This window comes from Oncorhynchus keta, chromosome 32 (assembly GCF_023373465.1).
Source record: "Oncorhynchus keta strain PuntledgeMale-10-30-2019 chromosome 32, Oket_V2, whole genome shotgun sequence".
NCBI classification, from domain to species: domain Eukaryota; kingdom Metazoa; phylum Chordata; class Actinopteri; order Salmoniformes; family Salmonidae; genus Oncorhynchus; species Oncorhynchus keta.
In genome coordinates this window covers 29196154-29218178 of record NC_068452.1, presented here as the reverse complement: position 1 = coordinate 29218178, position 22025 = coordinate 29196154, and the positions used below count along the sequence as shown (strand labels likewise).

The window sequence follows — 22025 nt, the reverse complement described above, 5'->3', positions numbered from 1 at the left end:
GCTTGTTTTGACAGAAGTGGCAATCTCTTCCTTCGGCTTCTCTTCAGACACTAGAAGATAATACCATCTAGCAAACAGTGTAACACTATGTAACCCCTCTCCATCCGCCACATCCCCCTGCTCTCTACTTTGGAATTACAAGACTGCAGATTTTATTCTGGTGGACAGTTTATATGCCAACACAGGATGGATATATAGTAGACAGGCTCCCAGCTCTACCTGTGTGCTCCCTCTCCTCTGTTGACCATTGAGAACCCTTGTATATTTAAGCCTGTATTTATTTAAGCCACCCCCCAGCATCACTAATGTACCGCATCATGGTTACCCCATAGAGACAATGAGGTCACAGATTAGCAACGTGTGCAGCTGTTCCATTCAGTTGCCAGACCCACCTGACTCCGTTTTCACTGTGAGATCTGTGAATTATACAGTCTCTACAATTTCCTCTTGGCTTGTGATACAGCACCTCAAGCATTCATAATATGACCTGTGATATGTATATTGCAACACTTGTCAGCAGTTATCACGTATTAGTAACACTAGACAATGCCTTGACGGTTTCAGGTCCTGAAGAGAGGACAGTGCCCACCCAGATAAACAGAGACTGGACCTGTATGTCCTCTGACACACTGAAGCAGTGTGAAATGACCCCTCATGGTCCTCTGACGTCAGAGTCAATAGAAAAGGAATCCTAAACCAAAGCTACCATTTCCTTCCAAATGTTGAGGGCCATCACTCCAAACCGCCGTCCACAACATAGCCATAGAATATTTTCTCTATTGTCTTAAAAGGCAGAGTAAAGCCTCTTTGGCTCTACGTTCATGTCTGTCTTGAATTATAAGCTCAACAAAACAAAATCCCAAGAAACATGAAGCATTTGCCCAGAGGACACTGGATTCCACCAGAGCTTGGATTTTGAGATCTCAGAAATATACGTCTTTGTTTTTTAGTCTCCCTGTATACAGTGAAACCTCCCAGCTCACCACAGCCACACAGGCTGATGTGCCAAAAGGACTGTCCTGCAGGCCCACCATATGGAGATACACTGTAGTTTCCACTTCAGTTACGGAACAGAATTAGTCTGGGGATGTTTTGGAATGAGTAACAGCCCAAATGTACTGCTATTCATTACCTTTTTAGCATAGAGGTCCATCGTGAGGCCCTTTAGAACTCCTGATATTGACCGCAGGTTCTTTAACAGTTTTTTAAATATACAGTGTGTCTCTACAAACGCGCAGATCATCATTTTTCCTTGAAGAATCACAGAGGCCAAACAATGTACATATTTCCCCCCTGGCACTGTGCTCTATACTCATGGTTTCACATGGGCCTAATGATATGATTTTAGTCTAAGTGCAGTCTAACTGACCTTCTATTCCCAGTGTGGCGTTTAAAGGTGTCTGAGTTTTCATCTGTCTGTTGAGAGACTCCCAATACTGACCTGGCTGCAACCCACCTGCTTCCGATTAACTGCTCAAAACGCTCTCCTGCATGTACAGTGGGGCAAAAAAGTATTTAGTCCGCCACCAATTGTGCAAGTTCTCCCACTTAAAAAGATGAGAGAGGCCTGTAATTTTAATCATAGGTACACTTCAACTATCACAGACAAAATGAGGAAAAAAAATCCAGAAAATCACATTGTAGGATTTTTAATGAATTTATTTGCAAATGATGGTGGAAAATAAGTATTTGGTCACCTACAAACAAACAAGCCATTTTCTTTCTCATTTTGTCTGTCATAGTTGAAGTGTACCTATGATGAAAATGACAGGCCTCTCTCATCATTTTAAGTGGGAGAACTTGCACAATTGGTGGCTGACTAAATACTTTTTTGCCCCACTGTACTTGTTTTCTTTTATTGGTTATTTTTCTCTTTCATTCAAAAAACATTTATTTAAAGGTCTGCATTGCAAATTTAGGTCTGCATTGCAAATTTAGGTCTGCATTGCAAATTTCCTGTTGCTTGGTACCCATAATTGAATGGTGCATTCTTTCAGCCCATGAGACCTTTCTTTGATAGCTGTGTTGACGAATATACACTGTATTCTATGAAAACAAGTAACTATCCAAAAAAAACAAGTAACTATCCATACAAAACAAGAAATTATCCATACAAAACAAGTAACTATCCATACAAAACAAGTAACTATCTATACAAAACAAGAAATTATCCATACAAAACAAGTAACTATCCATACAAAACAAGTAACTATCCATACAAAACAAGTAACTATCCATACAAAACAAGTAACTATCCATACAAAACAAGTAACTATCCATACAAAACAAGTAACTATCCATACAAAACAATAAATTATCCATACAAAACAAGTAACTATCCATACAAAACAAGAAATTATCCATACAAAACAAGTAACTATCCATACAAAACAAGTAACTATCCATACAAAACAAGTAACTATCCATACAAAACAAGTAACTATCCATACAAAACAAGTAATTATCCATACAAAACAAGTAACTATCCATACAAAACAAGTAACTATCCATACAAAACAAGTAACTATCCATACAAAACAAGTAATTATCCATACAAAACAAGTAACTATCCATACAAAACAAGTAACTATCCATACAAAACAAGTAATTCAATAAAGTGAAAGCATTTCAGTGGTTATTTGCTCCAATACACTTTCACTTAATATGCTATATTCCTTAACCAACAAAGTATTTGTTAAAACAGATAAAATAAAGGTTATTGACATAATAGAAATAACAATCATATACAACTATTCAAAATAGGGATTAATAACTTGAAAAATCAAAACCTACAAACAGGTCACCAAATCCAGATGGACCTAACCCCTGGCAGTAGATGATGGCTGCTTGGGGCCGAAGAGTTCCTCTACAAGAACATCTATGACATCATCATTTCAAGAAGTTATTTTTCCTGTCACATGGGCTACAAAGGAAGCGGAATGAGACCCAGATGGTGGGCAGCCCCGGCCTCGACCCAGCCTGGCAGCCCAGGGGAAGACAGCCGGACTGGAGTCAGCAGAAACAATGTCAATGGTCCCAGTCAGCCACATGGAGAAAGAACTGAGCTGTCAATGTCAATGGTCCCAGTCAGCCACATGGAGAAAGAACAGGCCTGCAGAGCTGCTGCACACGTAGTGAAGGCCTCGTCAACATGCGGTCAAAGCAGAGGTCTGGGATTTGTTAGAGCCTGTCTCCTCTTCACTTTTTACCAGACAGGTGGGATAGCACAACCAGAGATATCACAGTTTAAATAAAGCTCTGTGTTCTATAACAGGGTCTTTTGACTGAACAACCTCTGCAGTAGAACATGAACTTCTACTTTAAAATGCTCTCTCTAAACTGTTCCCTTTGAGACATAGTGAACACAATCCAGTGGGCTTTCGGGGTGATTTAAGAGCTCACATGAAGATTCAGCACACTTTGACGCTATTTTTAGTGTTGGTCTAACACAAGTATGTGCTGGACCGCCCGGGAGGAGAGCCTGTGGGATATTGATATAATCACATCTAATTCAACATCCCTGTAGGTGGTAGACGTTTCAGTCCAAACCAAGAATGACTTCTGTTTCTGTTCGATAGCTGCCAAATACTTTCAACAGCGTATAAAACATGCTGATAACAATCAGAAGGGGAAAGAGAATCTTGTGAGAGAGTGTGTATCCTCTTTCAATCGACATGTCAATTCACTTTTGTCCTTTCCTGTAATACAGTATGTACTATAAACCACAGGGTTGGACAGTTTCTTTTCAATTGCTTTCTCTCTCTGGTTCTTTGTGACAGGCTCTTTGTTATGTTGATAGTTTAGGGGGGTTAGACACATGCAGAGATCTGTGTAAGGCAACAGGTCAAACATGGCGGAGGAGCCAGTGGCAAGTGACTGATACTACCCCTCTGCCAGAGAATCCCAGCTCAGAGAGAAAAGAAGGCCATGCTGAATTACCAGGCCTTGGCAGGAACTTTTCCTCTACATCAGTGGGCCAAAAGCCTATAACATACAATAAATAGGAGAACATGAAATCAAGAACTAGGCTTGGATGCACAAATGCTCCACAACTGTAAAAGCCCGGTAAGGTCAAAGCCCCATCTCAATGAAATAATAGCGTTGCATTTAACCTCTGTTCAAAACAAAGTTCAAATTGAACAAGTGCAAAATGACACGTATGAGTGACTAAGGCTACCATTTTCAACTAGCCTCAAAAGCCACTTGGCAGGCAAGTCTTTCCCACAGTTTCCTTCACACCCCATCAGTCAACGAAGTGAGGAGAGTAGGTCTGACGCGAAAGGGTCAATGCTACGCTGTGCATGGTTGGAATACAAAGTAGCTGGGATGAATTTAAGAGATGTGCCTCTTCTGGAAGAGAAAACCTGATGGTCAGGGGAGGAGCCAATTCTCTGTGTTTATTTATCTCCTTCATTTATCTCTTCAATGATAAACCAATCACTGGCCTTTGGGGGTGTGGTGGCAACAGATTAAGCTGATCATGGAGATGTATTTTCTCATAGCATCTAAGACGCAAAATGAAAGGCAAATCAAATCAGGAAGATTTTAATTTGGTTTAAATGAACTAACTTGCTTTGCATGCCACATCATTGGATGGGAATGCAATGAGAGGGTAACGGCTGCCAATAAGAATGCCTTTCCACTAAATATGATGGCCTCCCCGCATGCAAAGCCACATGGGAAATGGATATTGTTTTACTTCCCCAGTGCAGCACCTGCAGTGTAGCCAACTACTCACCCATATCCACATCTCTCTCTTTCTCTCCACTTCTCTCTTTTACATCTCTCTCTCTCCATCTCTCTGTCTCTCCATCACTGTCTGTCTATCTTTCTAGCTCTATCTTTACACTTCTCTCTCTCTCAACTTTCTCTCTCTCCACCTCACTCTCTGTCTCTCCACTTCTCTCTCTCCACCTCACTCTCTGTCTCTCCACCTCTCTTTCTGTCTCTCCACTTCTCTCTGTCTCTCCACCTCTCTCTGTCTCTCCACTTCTCTCTGTCTCTCCACCTCTCTGTCTCTCCACCTCTCTTTCTGTCTCTCCACTTCTCTCTGTCTCTCCACCTCTCTCCACTTCTCTCTGTCTCTCCACTTCTCTCTGTCTCTCCACTTCTTTCTTTCTGTCTCTCCACCTCTCTTTCTGTCTCTCCACTTCTCTCTGTTACTCCACCTCTCTCTGTCTCTCCACCTCTCTCTGTCTCTCCACCTCTCTTTCTGTCTCTCCACTTCTCTCTGTCTCTCCACCTCTCTTTCTGTCTCTCCACTTCTCTCTGTCTCTCCACCTCTCTCTGTCTCTCCATTTCTTTCTGTCTCTCCACCTCTCTTTCTGTCTCTCCACTTCTCTCTGTCTCTCCACCTCTCTCTGTCTCTCCACCTCTCTCTGTCTCTCCACCTCTCTTTCTGTCTCTCCACTTCTTTCTGTCTCTCCACCTCTCTTTCTGTCTCTCCACTTCTCTCTGTCTCTCCACCTCTCTCTGTCTCTCCACTTCTCTCTGTCTCTCCACTTCTCTCTGTCTCTCCACTTCTTTCTTTCTCTCTCCACTTCTCTCTGTCTCTCCACCTCTCTCTGTCTCTCCACTTCTCTCTGTCCACTTTTTTCTGTCTCTCCACCTCTCTCTGTCTCTCCACCTTTCTATGTCTCTCCACCTCTCTCTGTCTCTCCACTTCTCTCTGTCTCTCCACTTCTTTCTGTCTCTCCACTTCTTTCTTTCTCTCTCCACTTCTCTCTGTCTCTCCACCTCTCTTTCTGTCTCTCCACTTCTCTCTGTCTCTCCACCTCTCTCTGTCTCTCCACTTCTCTCTGTCTCTCCACCTCTCTCTGTCTCTCCACCTTTCTATGTCTCTCCACCTCTCTTTCTGTCTCTCCACCTTTCTATGTCTCTCCACCTCTCTTTCTGTCTCTCCACTTCTTTCTGTCTCTCCACCTCTCTTTCTGTCTCTCCACTTCTCTCTGTCTCTCCACCTCTCTCTGTCTCTCTACTTCTCTCTGTCTCTCCACTTCTCTCTCTCTCCACCTCTCTCTGTCTCTCCACTTCTCTCTGTCTCTCCACTTCTTTCTTTCTCTCTCCACTTCTCTCTGTCTCTCCACCTCTCTCTGTCTCTCCACTTCTCTCTGTCCACTTTTTTCTGTCTCTCCACTTCTTTCTGTCTCTCCACTTCTCTTTGTCTCTCCACCTCTCTCTGTCTCTCCAATTCTCTCTGTCTCTCCACCTCTCTTTCTGTCTCTCCACTTCTCTCTGTCTCTCCACCTCTCTCTGTCTCTCCACTTCTCTCTATCTCTCCACCTCTCTCTCTGTCCCCCACTTCTCTCTGTCTCTCCACCTCTCATTCTGTCTCTCCACTTCTCTCTGTCTCTCCACTTCTCTCTGTCTCTCCACCTCTTTCTGTCTCTCCACTTCTCTCTGTCTCTCCACCTCTTTCTGTCTCTCCACTTCTCTCTGTCTCTCCACTTCTCTCTGTCTCTCCACCTCTCTCTGTCTCTCCACCTCTCTCTGTCTCTCCACTTCGCTCTGTCTCTCCACCTCTTTCTCTCTCCACTTCTCTCTCTCTCCACCTCTCTCTGTCTCTCCACCTCTTTCTCTCCCCTCACTTCTCTCTGTCCCCCACTTCTCTCTGTCTCTCCACTTCTCTCTGTCTATCCACTTCTCTGTCTCTCCACCTCTCTCTGTCTCTCCACCTCTTTCTCTCCTCCACTTCTCTCTGTCTCCCCACTTCTCTCTGTCTCTCCACTTCTTTCTGTCTCTCCACTTCTCTCTGTCTCTCCACTTCTCTCTGTCTCTCCACCTCTCTCTGTCTCTCCACCTCTCTCTGTCTCTCCACTTCTCTCTGTCTCTCCACCTCTCTCTGTCTCTCCACTTCTCTCTGTCTCTCCACCTCTCTCTGTCTCTCTACTTCTCTCTGTCTCTCCACTTCTCTCTGTCTCTCCACCTCTCTCTGTCTCTCCACCTTTCTCTGTCTCTCCACCTCTCTTTCTGTCTCTCCACTTCTTTCTGTCTCTCCACCTCTCTTTCTGTCTCTCCACCTCTCTCTGTCTCTCCACTTCTCTCTGTCTCTCCACCTCTCTTTCTGTCTCTCCACTTCTCTCTGTCTCTCCACCTCTCTCTGTCTCTCCACTTCTCTCTGTCTCTCCACTTCTTTCTGTCTCTCCACCTCTCTTTCTGTCTCTCCACCTCTCTCTGTCTCTCCACCTTTCTATGTCTCTCCACCTCTCTCTGTCTCTCCACTTCTCTCTGTCTCTCCACTTCTTTCTGTCTCTCCACTTCTTTCTTTCTCTCTCCACTTCTCTCTGTCTCTCCACCTCTCTTTCTGTCTCTCCACTTCTCTCTGTCTCTCCACCTCTCTCTGTCTCTCCACTTCTCTCTGTCTCTCCACCTCTCTCTGTCTCTCCACTTCTCTCTGTCTCTCCACCTCTCTGTCTCTCCACCTTTCTATGTCTCTCCACCTCTCTTTCTGTCTCTCCACTTCTTTCTGTCTCTCCACCTCTCTTTCTGTCTCTCCACTTCTCTCTGTCTCTCCACCTCTCTCTGTCTCTCTACTTCTCTCTGTCTCTCCACTTCTCTCTGTCTCTCTGTCTGTCTCTCCACTTCTCTCTGTCTCTCCACCTCTTTCTTGTCTCTCTCACTTCTCTCTGTCTCTCCACCTCTCTCTGTCTCTCCACTTCTCTCTGTCTCTCCACTTCTTTCTGTCTCTCCACTTCTCTTTGTCTCTCCACCTCTCTCTGTCTCTCCACTTCTCTCTGTCTCTCCACCTCTCTGTCTCTCCACTTCTCTCTGTCTCTCCACCTCTCTCTGTCTCTCCACTTCTCTCTGTCTCTCCACCTCTCTCTCTGTCTCTCCACTTCTCTCTGTCTCTCCACCTCTCATTCTGTCTCTCCACTTCTCTCTGTCTCTCCACTTCTCTCTGTCTCTCCACCTCTTTCTGTCTCTCCACTTCTCTCTGTCTCTCCACCTCTTTCTGTCTCTACACTTCTCTCTGTCTCTCCACTTCTCTCTGTCTCTCCACCTCTCTCTGTCTCTCCACCTCTCAATGTCTCTCCACTTCGCTCTGTCTCTCCACCTCTTTCTCTCTCCACTTCTCTCTCTCTCCACCTCTCTCTGTCTCTCCACCTCTTTCTCTCCCCTCACTTCTCTCTGTCCCCCACTTCTCTCTGTCTCTCCACTTCTCTCTGTCTCTCCACTTCTCTGTCTCTCCACCTCTCTCTGTCTCTCCACCTCTTTCTCTCCCCTCACTTCTCTCTGTCCCCCACTTCTCTCTGTCTCTCCACTTCTCTCTGTCTCTCCACTTCTTTCTGTCTCTCCACTTCTCTCTGTCTCTCCACTTCTCTCTGTCTCTCCACTCTTTCTGTCTCTCCACCTCTCTCTGTCTCTCCACTTCTCTCTGTCTCTCCACCTCTCTCTGTCTCTCCACTTCTCTCTGTCTCTCCACCTCTCTCTGTCTCCCCACTTCTCTCTGTCTCTCCACCTCTTTCTGTCTCTCCACTTCTCTCTGTCTCTCCACTTCTTTCTGTCTCTCCACCTCTCTCTGTCTCTCCACCTATTTCTGTCTCCCCACTTCTCTCTGTCTCTCCACCTCACTTTCTGTCTCTCCACCTCTTTCTGTCTCCCCACTTCTCTCTGTCTCTCCACCTCTTTCTGTCTCTCCACTTCTCTCTGTCTCTCCACCTCTCTTTCTGTCTCTCCACCTCTCTCTGTCTCCCCACTTCTCTCTGTCTCTCCACTTCTTTCTGTCTCTCCACCTCTCTCCACCTCTCTCTGTCTCTCCACTCTCTCTGTCTCTCCACCTCTCTCTGTCTCTCCACCTCTCTCTGTCTCTCCACTTCTCTCTGTCTCTCCACTTCTCTCTGTCTCTCCACCTCTTTCTCTCCACCTCTCTCTCCACTTCTCTCTGTCTCTCCACTTCTCTCTGTCTCCACTGTCTCTCCCACTTCTCTCTCCACCTCTTTCTGTCTCTCCACTTCTCTCTGTCTCTCCACTTCTCTCTGTCTCTCCACCTCTCTTTCTGTCTCTCTCTCCACTTCTCTCTGTCTCTGTCTCTCCACCTGTCTCTCTCTCTCCACTTTTTCTGTCTCTCCACCTCTCTCTGTCTCTCCACTTCTCTCTGTCTCTCCACTTCTCTCTGTCTCTCCACTTCTCTGTCTCTCCACCTCTTTGTCTCCACCTCTTTTCTGTCTCTCCACTTCTCTCTGTCTCTCCACCTCTCTCTGTCTCTCCACTTCTCTCTGTCTCTCCACTTCTCTCTGTCTCTCCACTTCTCTCTGTCTCTCCACTTCTCTCTGTCTCTCCACCTCTCTCTCTGTCTCTCCACTTCTCTCTGTCTCTCCACCTCTCTCTCTCCACCTCTCTGTCTCTCCACCTCTTCTGTCTCTCTCACTTCTCTCTGTCTCTCCACCTCTTTCTGTCTCTCCACTTCTCTCTGTCTCTCCACCTCTCTCTGTCTCTCCACTTCTCTCTGTCTCTCCACCTCTCTTTCTGTCTCTCCACTTCTCTGTCTCTCCACCTCTCTTTCTGTCTCTCCACCTCTCTCTGTCTCTCCACTTCTCTCTGTCTCTCCACTCTCTCTCTCCACCACTTCTCTCTCTCTCTCTCTGTCTCTCCACCTCTTTCTGTCTCTCCACTTCTCTCTGTCTCTCCACTTCTCTCTGTCTCTCCACTTCTCTCTGTCTCTCCACTTCTCTCTGTCTCTCCACCTCTTCTTCTCTGTCTCCACTCCTGTCTCTCCACTTCTCTCTGTCTCTCCACTTCTTCTCTGTCTCTCCACTTCTCTCTGTCTCTCCACCTCTCTCTGTCTCTCCACCTCTCTTTCTGTCTCTCCACCTCTCTCTGTCTCTCCACCTCTCTTTCTGTCTCTCCACCTCTCTCTGTCTCTCCACTTCTCTCTGTCTCTCCACCTCTCTCTCTGTCTCTCCACCTCTTTCTGTCTCTCCACTTCTCTCTGTCTCTCCACTTCTCTCTGTCTCTCCACTTCTCTCTCTGTCTCTCCACTTCTCTCTGTCTCTCCACCTCTCTCTGTCTCTCCACCTCTCTCTGTCTCTCCACTTCTCTCTGTCTCTCCACTTCTCTCTGTCTCTCCACCTCTCTTTCTGTCTCTCTGTCTCTCCACTTCTCTCTGTCTCTCCACCTCTCTTCTGTCTCTCCACCTCTCTCTGTCTCTCCACCTCTCTTTCTGTCTCTCCACTTCTCTCTGTCTCTCCACTTCTCTCTGTCTCTCCACCTCTGTCTCTCACCTCTTTCTGTCTCCCCACTTCTCTCTGTCTCTCCACCTCTTTCTGTCTCCCCACTTCTCTCTGTCTCTCCACCTCTTTCTGTCTCTCCACTTCTCTCTGTCTCCCCACTTCTTTCTTTCTGTCTCTCCACCTCTCTTTCTGTCTCTCCACTTCTCTCTGTCTCTCCACCTCTCTCTGTCTCTCCCTCTCTTCTCTCTGTCTCTCCACCTCTCTCTGTCTCTCCACCTCTTTCTGTCTCCCCACTTCTCTTCTCTGTCTCTCCACCTCTCTCTGTCTCTCCACTTCTCTCTGTCTCTCCACCTCTTTCTGTCTCTCCACCTCTCTTTCTGTCTCTCCACTTCTCTCTGTCTCTCCACCTCTTTCTGTCTCTCCACCTCTCTCTGTCTCTCCACTTCTCTCTGTCTCTCCACTTCTCTCTGTCTCTCCACCTCTTTCTGTCTCCCCACTTCTCTCTGTCTCTCCACCTCTTTCTGTCTCTCCACTTCTCTCTGTCTCTCCACTTCTTTCTGTCTCTCCACCTCTCTCTGTCTCTCCACCTCTTTCTGTCTCTCCACTTCTCTCTGTCTCTCCACCTCTCTTTCTGTCTCTCCACTTCTCTCTGTCTCTCCACCTCTCTCTGTCTCTCCACTTCAATGTCCACTTCTCTCTGTCTCTCCACCTCTCCACTCTGTCTCTCCACTTCTCTTTCTGTCTATCCACTTCTCTCTGTCTCTCCACCTCTCTCTGTCTCTCCACCTTCTCTCTGTCTCTCCACTTCTCTCTGTCTCTCCACCTTCTTCTGTCTCTCCACTTCTCTCTGTCTCTCCACCTCTCTCTGTCTCTCCACCTCTCTCTGTCTCTCCACTTCTCTCTGTCTCTCCACTTCTCTCTGTCCACTTTTTTCTGTCTCTCCACTTCTCTCTGTCTCTCCACTTCTCTCTGTCTCTCCACTTCTCTCTGTCTCTCCACCTCTCTTTCTGTCTCTCCACTTCTCTCTGTCTCTCCACCTCTCTCTGTCTCTCCACTTCTCTCTGTCTCTCCACCTCTTTCTGTCTCTCCACTTCTCTCTGTCTCTCCACTTCTTTCTGTCTCTCCACTTCTCTCTGTCTCTCCACCTCTTTCTGTCTCTCCACTTCTCTCTGTCTCTCCACCTCTCTCTCTGTCTCTCCACCTCTCTCTGTCTCTCCACTTCTCTCTGTCTCTCCACTTCTCTCTGTCTCTCCCACCTCTCTCTGTCTCTCCACCTCTCTCTGTCTCTCCACTTCTCTCTGTCTCTCCACCTCTTTCTGTCTCTCCACTTCTCTCTGTCTCTCCACCTCTCTCTGTCTCTCCACTTCTCTCTCTCTCCTCTCACTTCTCTCTGTCTCCCACCTCTCTCTGTCTCTCCACTTCTCTCTGTCTCTCCACTCTCTGTCTCTCCACTCTTCTGTCTCTCCACCTCTCTCTGTCTCTCCACCTCTCTTTCTGTCTCTCCACTTCTCTCTGTCCCCCACTTCTCTCTGTCTCTCCACTTCTCTCTGTCTCTCCACCTCTTTCTGTCTCTCCACCTCTCTCTGTCTCTCCACTTCTCTCTGTCTCTCCACTTCTCTCTGTCTCTCCACCTCTCTCTGTCTCTCCACTTCTCTCTGTCTCTCCACCTCTCTCTGTCTCTCCACTTCTCTCTGTCTCTCCACCTCTTTCTGTCTCTCCACTTCTCTCTGTCTCTCCACTTCTTTCTGTCTCTCCACCTTCTCTGTCTCTCCACCTCTCTCTGTCTCTCCACCTCACTTTCTGTCTCTCCACTTCTCTCCACCTCTCTGTCTCTCCACCTCTCTCTGTCTCTCCACCTTTTTCTGTCTCTCCACTCTCTCCCACTTCTCTTTCTCCACTCTCTCCCACCTCTTTCTCTCTTTCTGTCTGTCTCCACCTTCTCTCTGTCTCTCCACCTCTCTCTGTCTCTCCACTGTCTATCCACTCTCTGTCTCTCCACTTCTCTCTTTCTGTCTCTCCACTTCTCTCTGTCTCTCCACTTCTCTTTCTGTCTCTCCACTTCTCTCTGTCTCTCCACTTCTTTCTGTCTCTCCACCTCTCTCTGTCTCTCCACTTCTCTGTCTCTCCACTTCTCTCTGTCTCTCCACTTCTCTCTGTCTCTCCACTTCTCTCTGTCTCTCCACTTCTCTCTCTTTTCTGTCTCTCCACCTTCTCTGTCTCTCCACTTCTCTCTGTCTCTCTGTCTCTCTTCTCTCTCTCCACCTCTCTTCTGTCTCTCCACCTCTCTTTCTGTCTCTCCACCTTCTCTCTGTCTCTCCACTTCTTTCTCTGTCTCTCCACCTCTCTTTCTGTCTCTCCACTTCTCTCTGTCTCTCCACCTCTCTCTGTCTCTCCACCTCTCTCTGTCTCTCCACCTCTTTCTGTCTCTCCACTTCTCTCTGTCTCTGTCTCTCCACTTCTCTCTGTCTCTCCACTTCTCTCTGTCTCTCCACTTCTCTCTGTCTCTGTCTTTCTGTCTCCCACCTCTCTCTGTCTCTCCACTCCACTCTCTCTGTCTCTCCACTTCTCTCTGTCTCTCCACTTCTTTCTGTCTGTCTCTCCACTTCTCCACTTCTCTCTGTCTCTCCACTTCTCTCTGTCTCTCCACTTTCTCTGTCTCTCCACTTCTCTGTCTCTCTGTCACTTCTCTCTGTCTCTCCACTTCTCTCTGTCTCTCCACCTCTCTCTGTCTCTCCACTTCTCTCTGTCTCTCCACCTCTCTCTGTCTCTCCACTTCTCTCTGTCTCTCTGTCTCTCCACCTCTCTCTGTCTCTCCACTTCTCTTTCTGTCTCTCCACCTTCTTTCTGTCTCCACTTCTCTCTGTCTCTCCACCTCTCTGTCTCTCCACCTCTTTCTGTCTCTCCACTTCTCTCTGTCTCTCCACTTCTCTCTGTCTCTCCACTTCTCTCTGTCTCTCCACCTCTGTTCTGTCTCTCCACTTCTCTCTCTCTCCACCTCTCTCTCTGTCTCTCCACCTCTGTCTCTTCTGTCTCTCCACTTTCTGTCTCTCTCTGTCTCTCCACTTCTCTCTCTGTCTCTCCACTTCTCTCTGTCTCTCCACTTCTTTCTCCACCTCTCTCTCTCACTTCTCTCTGTCTCTCCACCTCTCCACCTTCTGTCTCTCTGTCTCTCCCCCTCTCTGTCTCTCCCACTCTCTCTGTCTCTCCACTTCTCTCTGTCTCTCCACCTCTCTCTGTCTCTCTGTCTCCCACTCTCTCCTGTCTCTCCACCTCTCTCTGTCTCTCCACTTCTCTCTGTCTCTCCACTCTCCACTTCTCTCTGTCTCTCCACCTCTCTCTGTCTCTGTCTCTCCCACTTCTGTCTCTCCACTTCTCTTTCTGTTCTGTCTCTCCACCTGTCTCCACTCTGTCTCTCCACCTCTCTCTCCACTCTCTGTCCACTTCTCTGTGTCTCCACTTCTCTGTCTCTCCACTTCTCTTGTCTTCTCTTTGTCTCTCCACAGTCTCTGTCTCTCCACCTCTCTCTGTCTCTCCACCTTGAACTGTCTGTCTCTCCACCTCACTCTCTGCTGTCTGTCTCCACTTCTTTGTCTGTCTCTCTCTCCACTTCTCTCTGTCTCTCCACCTCTCTTTCTGTCTCTCCACTTCTCTCTGTCTCTCCACCTGTCTCCACTTCTGTCTCTCCACCTCTCTCTGTCTCTCCACTTCTCTGTCTCTCCACTTCTCTCTCTGTCTCTCCACTCTGTCTCTCTGTCTCTCCACCTCTCTGTCTCTCCACTTCTCTCTGTCTCTCCACCTCTCTCTGTCTCTCCACTTCTCTCTGTCTCTCCACCACTCTCTGTCTCTTTCTCTGTCTCCACTCTGTCTCTCCACCTCTCTCTGTCTCTCCACCTCTCTCTTGTCTCTCCACCTCTCTCTGTCTCTCAACACTCTGCTCTGTCTCTCCACCTCTTTGTCTCTCCACTGTCTCTCCACCTCTGTCTCTCCACTTCTTCTCTGTCTCTCCACCACTTCTCTCTGTCTCTCCACCTGTTTCTGTCTTCCACCTCTCTGTCTCTCCACTTCTCTCTGTCTCTCCACTTCTCTCTGTCTCTCCTTCCTCTTGAACTGTGTCTCCACCTTCTGCTCTGTCTCTCCACTTCTTTCTGTCTCTCCACCTCTCTGTCTCTCCACCCTTTCTGTCTCTCCACTTCTCTCTGTCTCTCCACTTCTTCTCTTCTGTCTCTCCACCCTTCTGTCTCTCCACCTCTGCAGTCTGTCTCTCCACCTGTTCCACTTTCTGTGTCTCTCCCACTTCTCAAAGACTGTCTCTCCTGTCTCTCCACTTGTTTGTCTCTCCACTTCTGAGGTCTGTCTCTGTGTTTTCTTCTGTCTCTCCACCTCTGTCTCTGTCTCTCCACTTCTGTCTCTGTCTCTCCACCTCACTCTGCTGTCTCTCCACCTCTTTCTGTCTCTCCACTTACTCTCTGTCTCCCACCTCTCATCTCTGCTTTCTGTCTCTCCACTTGTCTCTGCTCTTTCCTATTGAACTGTACTCTCCACCTATCTGCTACTACAGTCTGAAACCAACATAACTCTCCCTCTGTCTCTGCACTTTCTCTCTCCACTATCTCTGCTCTCAGAAACTCTAATAACTCTCCCTGTCTCTGCAGGGGCTGTTCTCTCTCTCCATTCTGCTACTCTCTCTCTCTCTAACTCTCTCTGTCTCTGCTCACTGTCTATTGAACTGCTCTACAGTCACACTTCTCTCTGTCTGTCTCTGCTCTCTGTCTCTGCGCTATGTCTCCACTTTCCATCTCTCTGTCTCTCCACAGTCTCTCTGTCTCTCCACAGGGCAATGTTTTCCATCTGTTCTTCTATCTCTCTGTCTCTCCACTTCTCTCTCTGTCTTTCAACCTCTCTGTCTCTCTGTCTTTCTCTGCTCTGTCTCTGCAGGGGCAATGTTGTCTTTCCTATAGTACTCAAGTCAGGGGCCAACATAATCCCAGTCTGATCATTAGCAGCAGCCATTCTGAGCCCCTTTAGCCAGACCACTGAGCTGGGCTGTCTCTGCCCAGCCTACCTGCTACTACAGTCAAAAACAGCCTCCCTCGCCCATTCCACACAACGAGGTGTCAAGCCACCCTTATTATTCCCTTCCTTCCCTTGGACTGCGTGCTTATTCTGCCTGTTCTGACATCTAATGACACTGCTGACATAGAAACTGAGGTGGTGAAAGGGGCCTCATTCTGACAGCATGATGGATGCCACAAGTGACAACCTTTTGTTTCAGTAAAACACACTGACATGCCGGCCCTGCACAGGCTAAATGCAGAGGGCAAAGGGGAGCAACTTGTTCACTTGTTCTGTGTCATTGAACAAACAAAGACTGTGCCAGAACTTGTTTCTTTTCCAGGTTTTGTTTCACTGTAGATGAGGTTTGTTCGGTGTGGTTCTGTTTATATGCTGTGTGGTACGGTTGATACAAGCACCCAGATCTGTTGAAAAATATACTCTACTGATGGAATTAAACTTAGTTCTGGTTTCAAAGTACCTCATGTTTTGTCCCTCTCTGAATAGTTGACTTAGCCCAAAGTGGCAGTTTATTCTCTATGTGCCAAAAATGCCAATAAAACCAGCTTAATCGCCCATCTAATCTGGTAAAAGCACCTGCTTACGGAAACACAACATAACTCTGCGGTCTGTCTCTGCAGGGGCTATGTTTCCTTCCTATTGAACTGCTACTACAGTCAGAAACACAACATAACTCTGCAGTCTGTCTCTGCAGGAGCAATGTTTCCTTCCTATTGAACTGCTACTACAGTCAGAAACACAACATAACTCTGCAGTCTGTCTCTGCAGGGGCAATGTTTCCTTCCTATTGAACTGCTACTACAGTCAGAAACACAACATAACTCTGCAGTCTGTCTCTGCAGGGGCAATGTTTCCTTCCTATTGAACTGCTACTACAGTCAGAAACACAACATAACTCTGCGGTCTGTCTCTGCAGGGGCAATGTTTCCTTCCTATTGAACTGCTACTACAGTCAGAAACACAACATAACTCTGCAGTCTGTCTCTGCAGGGGCAATGTTTCCTTCCTATTGAACTGCTACTACAGTCAGAAACACAACATAACTCTGCAGTCTGTCTCTGCAGGGGCAATGTTTCCTTCCTATTGAACTGCTACTACAGTCAGAAACACAACATAACTGCAGTCTGTCTCTGCAGGGGCAATGTTTCCTTCCTATTGAACTGCTACTACAGTCAGAAACACAACATAACTCTGCAGTCTGTCTCTGCAGGGGCAATGTTTCCTTCCTATTGAACTGCTACTACAGTCAGAAACACAACATAACTCTGCAGTCTGTCTCTGCAGGGGCAATGTTTCCTTCCTATTGAACTGCTACTACAGTCAGAAACACAACATAACTCTGCAGTCTGTCTCTGCAGGGGCAATGTTTCCTTCCTATTGAACTGCTACTACAGTCAGAAACACAATATAACTCTGCGGTCTGTCTCTGCAGGGACAATGTTTCCTTCCTATTGAACTGCTACTACAGTCAGAAACACAACATAACTCTGCAGTCTGTCTCTGCAGGGGCAATGTTTCCTTCCTATTGAACTGCTACTACAGTCAGAAACACAACATAACTCTGCAGTCTGTCTCTGCAGGGGCAATGTTTCCTTCCTATTGAACTGCTACTACAGTCAGAAACACAACATAACTCTGCAGTCTGTCTCTGCAGGGGCAATGTTTCCTTCCTATTGAACTGCTACTACAGTCAGAAACACAACATAACTCTGCAGTCTGTCTCTGCAGGGGCAATGTTTCCTTCCTATTGAACTGCTACTACAGTCAGAAACACAACATAACTCTGCAGTCTGTCTCTGCTGCTAGGGGCAGGGGCATGTTTCCTTCCTATTGAACTGCTACTACAGTCAGAAACACAACATAACTCTGCAGTCTGTCTCTGCAGGGGCAATGTTTCCTTCCTATTGAACTGCTACTACAGTCAGAAACACAACATAACTCTGCAGTCTGTCTCTGCAGGGGCAATGTTTCCTTCCTATTGAACTGCTACTACAGTCAGAAACACAACATAACTCTGCAGTCTGTCTCTGCAGGGGCAATGTTTCCTTCCTATTGAACTGCTACTACAGTCAGAAACACAACATAACTCTGCGGTCTGTCTCTGCAGGGGCAATGTTTCCTTCCTATTGAACTGCTACTACAGTCAGAAACACAACATAACTCTGCGGTCTGTCTCTGCAGGGGCAATGTTCCCTTCCTATTGAACTGCTACTACAGTCAGAAACACAACATAACTCTGCAGTCTGTCTCTGCAGGGGCAATGTTTCCTTCCTATTGAACTGCTACTACAGTCAGAAACACAACATAACTCTGCAGTCTGTCTCTGCAGGGCAATGTTTCCTTCCTATTGAACTGCTACTACAGTCAGAAACACAACATAACTCTGCAGTCTGTCTCTGCAGGGGCAATGTTTCCTTCCTATTGAACTGCTACTACAGTCAGAAACACAACATAACTCTGCAGTCTGTCTCTGCAGGGGCAATGTTTCCTTCCTATTGAACTGCTACTACAGTCAGAAACACAACATAACTCTGCAGTCTGTCTCTGCAGGGGCAATGTTTCCTTCCTATTGAACTGCTACTACAGTCAGAAACTGCTACAACATAACTCTGCAGTCTGTCTCTGCAGGGGCAATGTTTCCTTCCTATTGAACTGCTACTACAGTCAGAAACACAACATAACTCTGCAGTCTGTCTCTGCAGGGGCAATGTTTCCTTCCTATTGAACTGCTACTACAGTCAGAAACACAACATAACTCTGCAGTCTGTCTCTGCAGGGGCAATGTTTCCTTCCTATTGAACTGCTACTACAGTCAGAAACACAACATAACTCTGCAGTCTGTCTCTGCAGGGGCAATGTTTCCTTCCTATTGAACTGCTACTACAGTCAGAAACACAACATAACTCTGCGGTCTGTCTCTGCAGGGGCAATGTTTCCTTCCTATTGAACTGCTACTACAGTCAGAAACACAACATAACTCTGCGGTCTGTCTCTGCAGGGGCAATGTTTCCTTCCTATTGAACTGCTACTACAGTCAGAAACACAACATAACTCTGCAGTCTGTCTCTGCAGGGGCAATGTTTCCTTCCTATTGAACTGCTACTACAGTCAGAAACACAACATAACTCTGCAGTCTGTCTCTGCAGGGGCAATGTTTCCTTCCTATTGAACTGCTACTACAGTCAGAAACACAACATAACTCTGCAGTCTGTCTCTGCAGGGGCAATGTTTCCTTCCTATTGAACTGCTACTACAGTCAGAAACACAACATAACTCTGCAGTCTGTCTCTGCAGGAGCAATGTTTCCTTCCTATTGAACTGCTACTACAGTCAGAAACACAACATAACTCTGCAGTCTGTCTCTGCAGGGGCAATGTTTCCTTCCTATTGAACTGCTACTACAGTCAGAAACACAACATAACTCTGCAGTCTGTCTCTGCAGGGGCAATGTTTCCTTCCTATTGAACTGCTACTACAGTCAGAAACACAACATAACTCTGCAGTCTGTCTCTGCAGGGGCAATGTTTCCTTCCTATTGAACTGCTACTACAGTCAGAAACACAACGTAACTCTGCAGTCTGTCTCTGCAGGAGCAATGTTTCCTTCCTATTGAACTGCTACTACAGTCAGAAACACAACATAACTCTGCAGTCTGTCTCTGCAGGGACAATGTTTCCTTCCTATTGAACTGCTACTACAGTCGGAAACGCTGCTCAAACTGCAATTCGGCACTTGGGCACCCGCACTTCCTTTGGGGGAACTCATTTCTTGCCTTTTCTTTCAGGGATAATTTCTGAGAGTAAAATAGAAACCTAGTTAAAGCATTTAGACTACACAGTAATCATGTGTTTTTCATGTCCTCCAAAATGCAAAATGTATAGTGTGCAAAGATGACATGTTAAAAAAAATATATATATGGGGGGGGGATTTCCATTTGTTGATATCTATATCTAACAATTTTACTCTCCAATGATTTATGTGTTTACATACTTATATCTATGATGAGTTGTTCTAAACAATCCAAACATGTCATTGGCATGGTTGGTGTCAACTCAGTCAATTCGGGAGATGAAATACTATTCAATTCATGAATTGAACATTGTCCATTATTTTTAAAGGGGGATGAAGATAAAGGAAGAGATTTAAATGTTAATTAATTCAAGGCTAGTCAAAAGTTGATGAGTATTACAGTGCATTTTGACATGAGTGTAACATATTATATCACAAAACAACGTTTTAAAAAAATGTAATTAGGCCAACACATTGTGGTTACATTTTTTCAAAATATCTGTATTTTGGTTTTGATTTACGTTTTGCATAAATCATTGCCATGTGTAGCTAATCAGCGTTTGGTTTTATGTGGGTAACTGTTTGTAAATTAAACTAACTATGCCATTCCATTTTTGTATGGTGGTTTGAGTTATAAAAACAAAGTTTGAAACACGGACCAGGCCTCACTTTATTCAATTCAAAGCATTTAATTAAATAATTTTTAACAAAATCAATTTTTAACATGAACACAATAAGATGGTTATTGGCGACAACATTTGATATACATTATGCTGACTTTTTCAAATTGGTTGATATACCTGAATAAAATCCCCTCCTCACAATTACTGTGGTTTTGCCATTTTGATTCGTTATCAAATAGGGCATATTTGAACAGGGTAATTAATTTACTGGTGTAATTTACGAATGCACGGTGCATTAGTTTTAATTGACACAATTAAACGATTTAAATAAAACGAATTAGCCAAAACAATCGGTGGTTTACAAAGCCTAATTCATATTGGATCAATGTGAGATGCTTAAATTGAATTTGAATTTAAGAAACGGAATCATGAACAAATCAGGTCTGCGTTAGACTATGCGTAAATGCGTTTTTATAGGCATAATGAGAAACCTGCGCAATCACACAAAATACTTTAGATCATTATGAGTCTTGCAAATTAGAAAGTATATTTAAATCTCGAAAAAATACGTTATAGCGCAAAGCTTTGAGTTATTAAGGTAAATAGCTGACTTACCAACACATTCGTTTGCCTCTCTTGCGGTTGCGCGCTGCCAAGGACGGTCATAGTGGAAAGGTTTGCACCTGTCACACTCCGGCCCCGCGGTGTTGTGCTTGCACTCGCATACCAGGTTTCCTTCCCTTTCTTTAACGCACTTTGAAGCGTGACCGCTGCACTTGCACCGCCCGCCAACCTGCAGGTCTGATACCGCGTAAAAGTAGGAATCTCTAGCCAGCTCCGAGTCGTCCTCGTTCTCATCCCCAAACGTGTGCAGTCGGCTGAACGTAACCTTGATGTCGGTGGCTGTCACCCAGTCCTGCAGCACGGGAGAGTTGTCGAAGTCGTGCGCCGAAGGTCTGCCATCCAAGGTGCTGAACGCAATGAGCCCACCTGTCAGCGGGTGCATGTCCGTGTGAGAATCTGTGCAAATCGCCTCTTGTTCATTCTGCTTGGTAATTGCCGCCTTATTCTGCTTGTTATACATCTTCTTACACTGGGTAGAGTAGAATTGGAAAGGAACCCAGGATTTGCCATAGTCCATGGACTTAAAGATAGCCATAGATTCGGGTCGGGGTGAACAGAACTGCAAGCTCACATAGGTGACCTCGAATTTTTTACCCAATGACAAAGTGAACGTGACGTTCTGAGGATACTGGACATAGTTTTCTGACTGCCAGCAGGTGAGGTTATGAGGGTTGTTCAAATCAGTTAAATACGCAGGTGGATGAGTTTTCTTTGGGTCCCCTGAATCGCAGGTGTGGCAATCCCTAGTCCTCTCCTCACCCTTCTCGGTCACGGCGCAGTACCTTGAGGCCGGGGTTCCACAGGTGCTGGAGACGCGCACGTCCTTCCCGAAAGCCGAGTTCACGAAATCGGGGATGCACCTCCGGGGGTTGCCGTTCTCATCATAGCATGGGTCTGGAGGGGACGACTGGGCAGCAAACATACTCATCCCATAACCTCCAAGAGCCCCCTTAACCAGCAGAGAAATGGCCACCGAGGTGACCCAAACCTCTAAAATCCTTATCATTGTAATCCGTGCTCTTTAGTGTCACTTGCGCTGAAATGTAGTCGTAGAAAAAGAGAGACATATTTAAGATGTTTGTTACATAGATTTAGAGGAACATTATCATATCATGCATTACACAATGAATAGCCAATAATATATATATATATATTTGTGTGTGTGTGTGTGTGTGTGTGACCATTTATATTTAAATGCTATTTAGCCTACATCTGAAAGTATCCATGGTGAAGACAAACAAGCATAATATTCACTCATGTTAATATTAAATCAATAGCCTATGTACATTTCTGTGTTTTGTTCTCCACACATAAACAAATGAAACACAAACAGTCATGCACATGTATGTGAATGAAATCATCTTACGAGACAAAGAAAACTCCACAGAGGACACTACCTCCGAATAACTGTTCAGCCTGGAAGAGAAGTGTTGTAAAACTTAAGAATATAGAGGGCAGCCTACTCTCTTTTTTACGCACGAAAATCTACCGCTAGTTTGCCTTTTCTGTGTTTCTAGACATAAATTGGAAGGACCAGCTCGCTATTAGCTTCCCTGACTCTGTCTTCCACTCAGTCACACCTCTGTCTACCTCTGTCTCTTGTCTGTCCCATTCCCTTTCTGACGCTCTCACTGTTTGAACAGAGAAGTGAGACCCTGTTATCCAGCAGAGCTTGAGGTCATATGGAGATGCTCGCAGAGCTAAAAGAGAGAACAACGACATCCACTGGTGTGTAACAATAAATTAT

General features: G+C 46.1%; 1 protein-coding gene across 1 annotated transcript; it reads right to left on the bottom strand.

The window, feature by feature from the left end:
* Positions 1-4208: 4208 nt before the first annotated feature.
* LOC127914421 (laminin subunit gamma-1-like) lies at positions 4209-21909 on the bottom strand. Its single transcript, XM_052490275.1, has 7 exons — positions 21645-21909; positions 20266-21314; positions 11693-11910; positions 6782-7185; positions 6069-6246; positions 5521-5608; positions 4209-5008 (listed from the first exon to the last, which is right to left on the bottom strand). The coding sequence occupies exons 2-7, from the start codon at positions 21282-21284 to the stop codon at positions 4882-4884; spliced, it is 2034 nt and encodes a 677-aa protein (XP_052346235.1). The 5' UTR covers positions 21285-21314; positions 21645-21909; the 3' UTR covers positions 4209-4881.
* Positions 21910-22025: the final 116 nt, after the last annotated feature.

Excerpts from the sequence above, each read along its gene's own strand:
- LOC127914421 (XM_052490275.1), bottom strand. The coding sequence starts at position 21,284 with ATGATAAGGATTTTAGAGGTTTGGGTCACCTCGGTGGCCATTTCTCTG. Across the intron at positions 7,186-11,692 it reads AAGTGGAGAGACAGAGAGAA|GTGGAGAGACAGAGAGAGGT; the intron begins GTGGGGGACAGA and ends AGACATAGAAAG. Across the intron at positions 5,609-6,068 it reads AGGTGGAGAGACAGAGAGAA|GTGGAGAGACAGAAAAAAGT; the intron begins GTGGAGAGAGAA and ends AGACAGAGAGAG.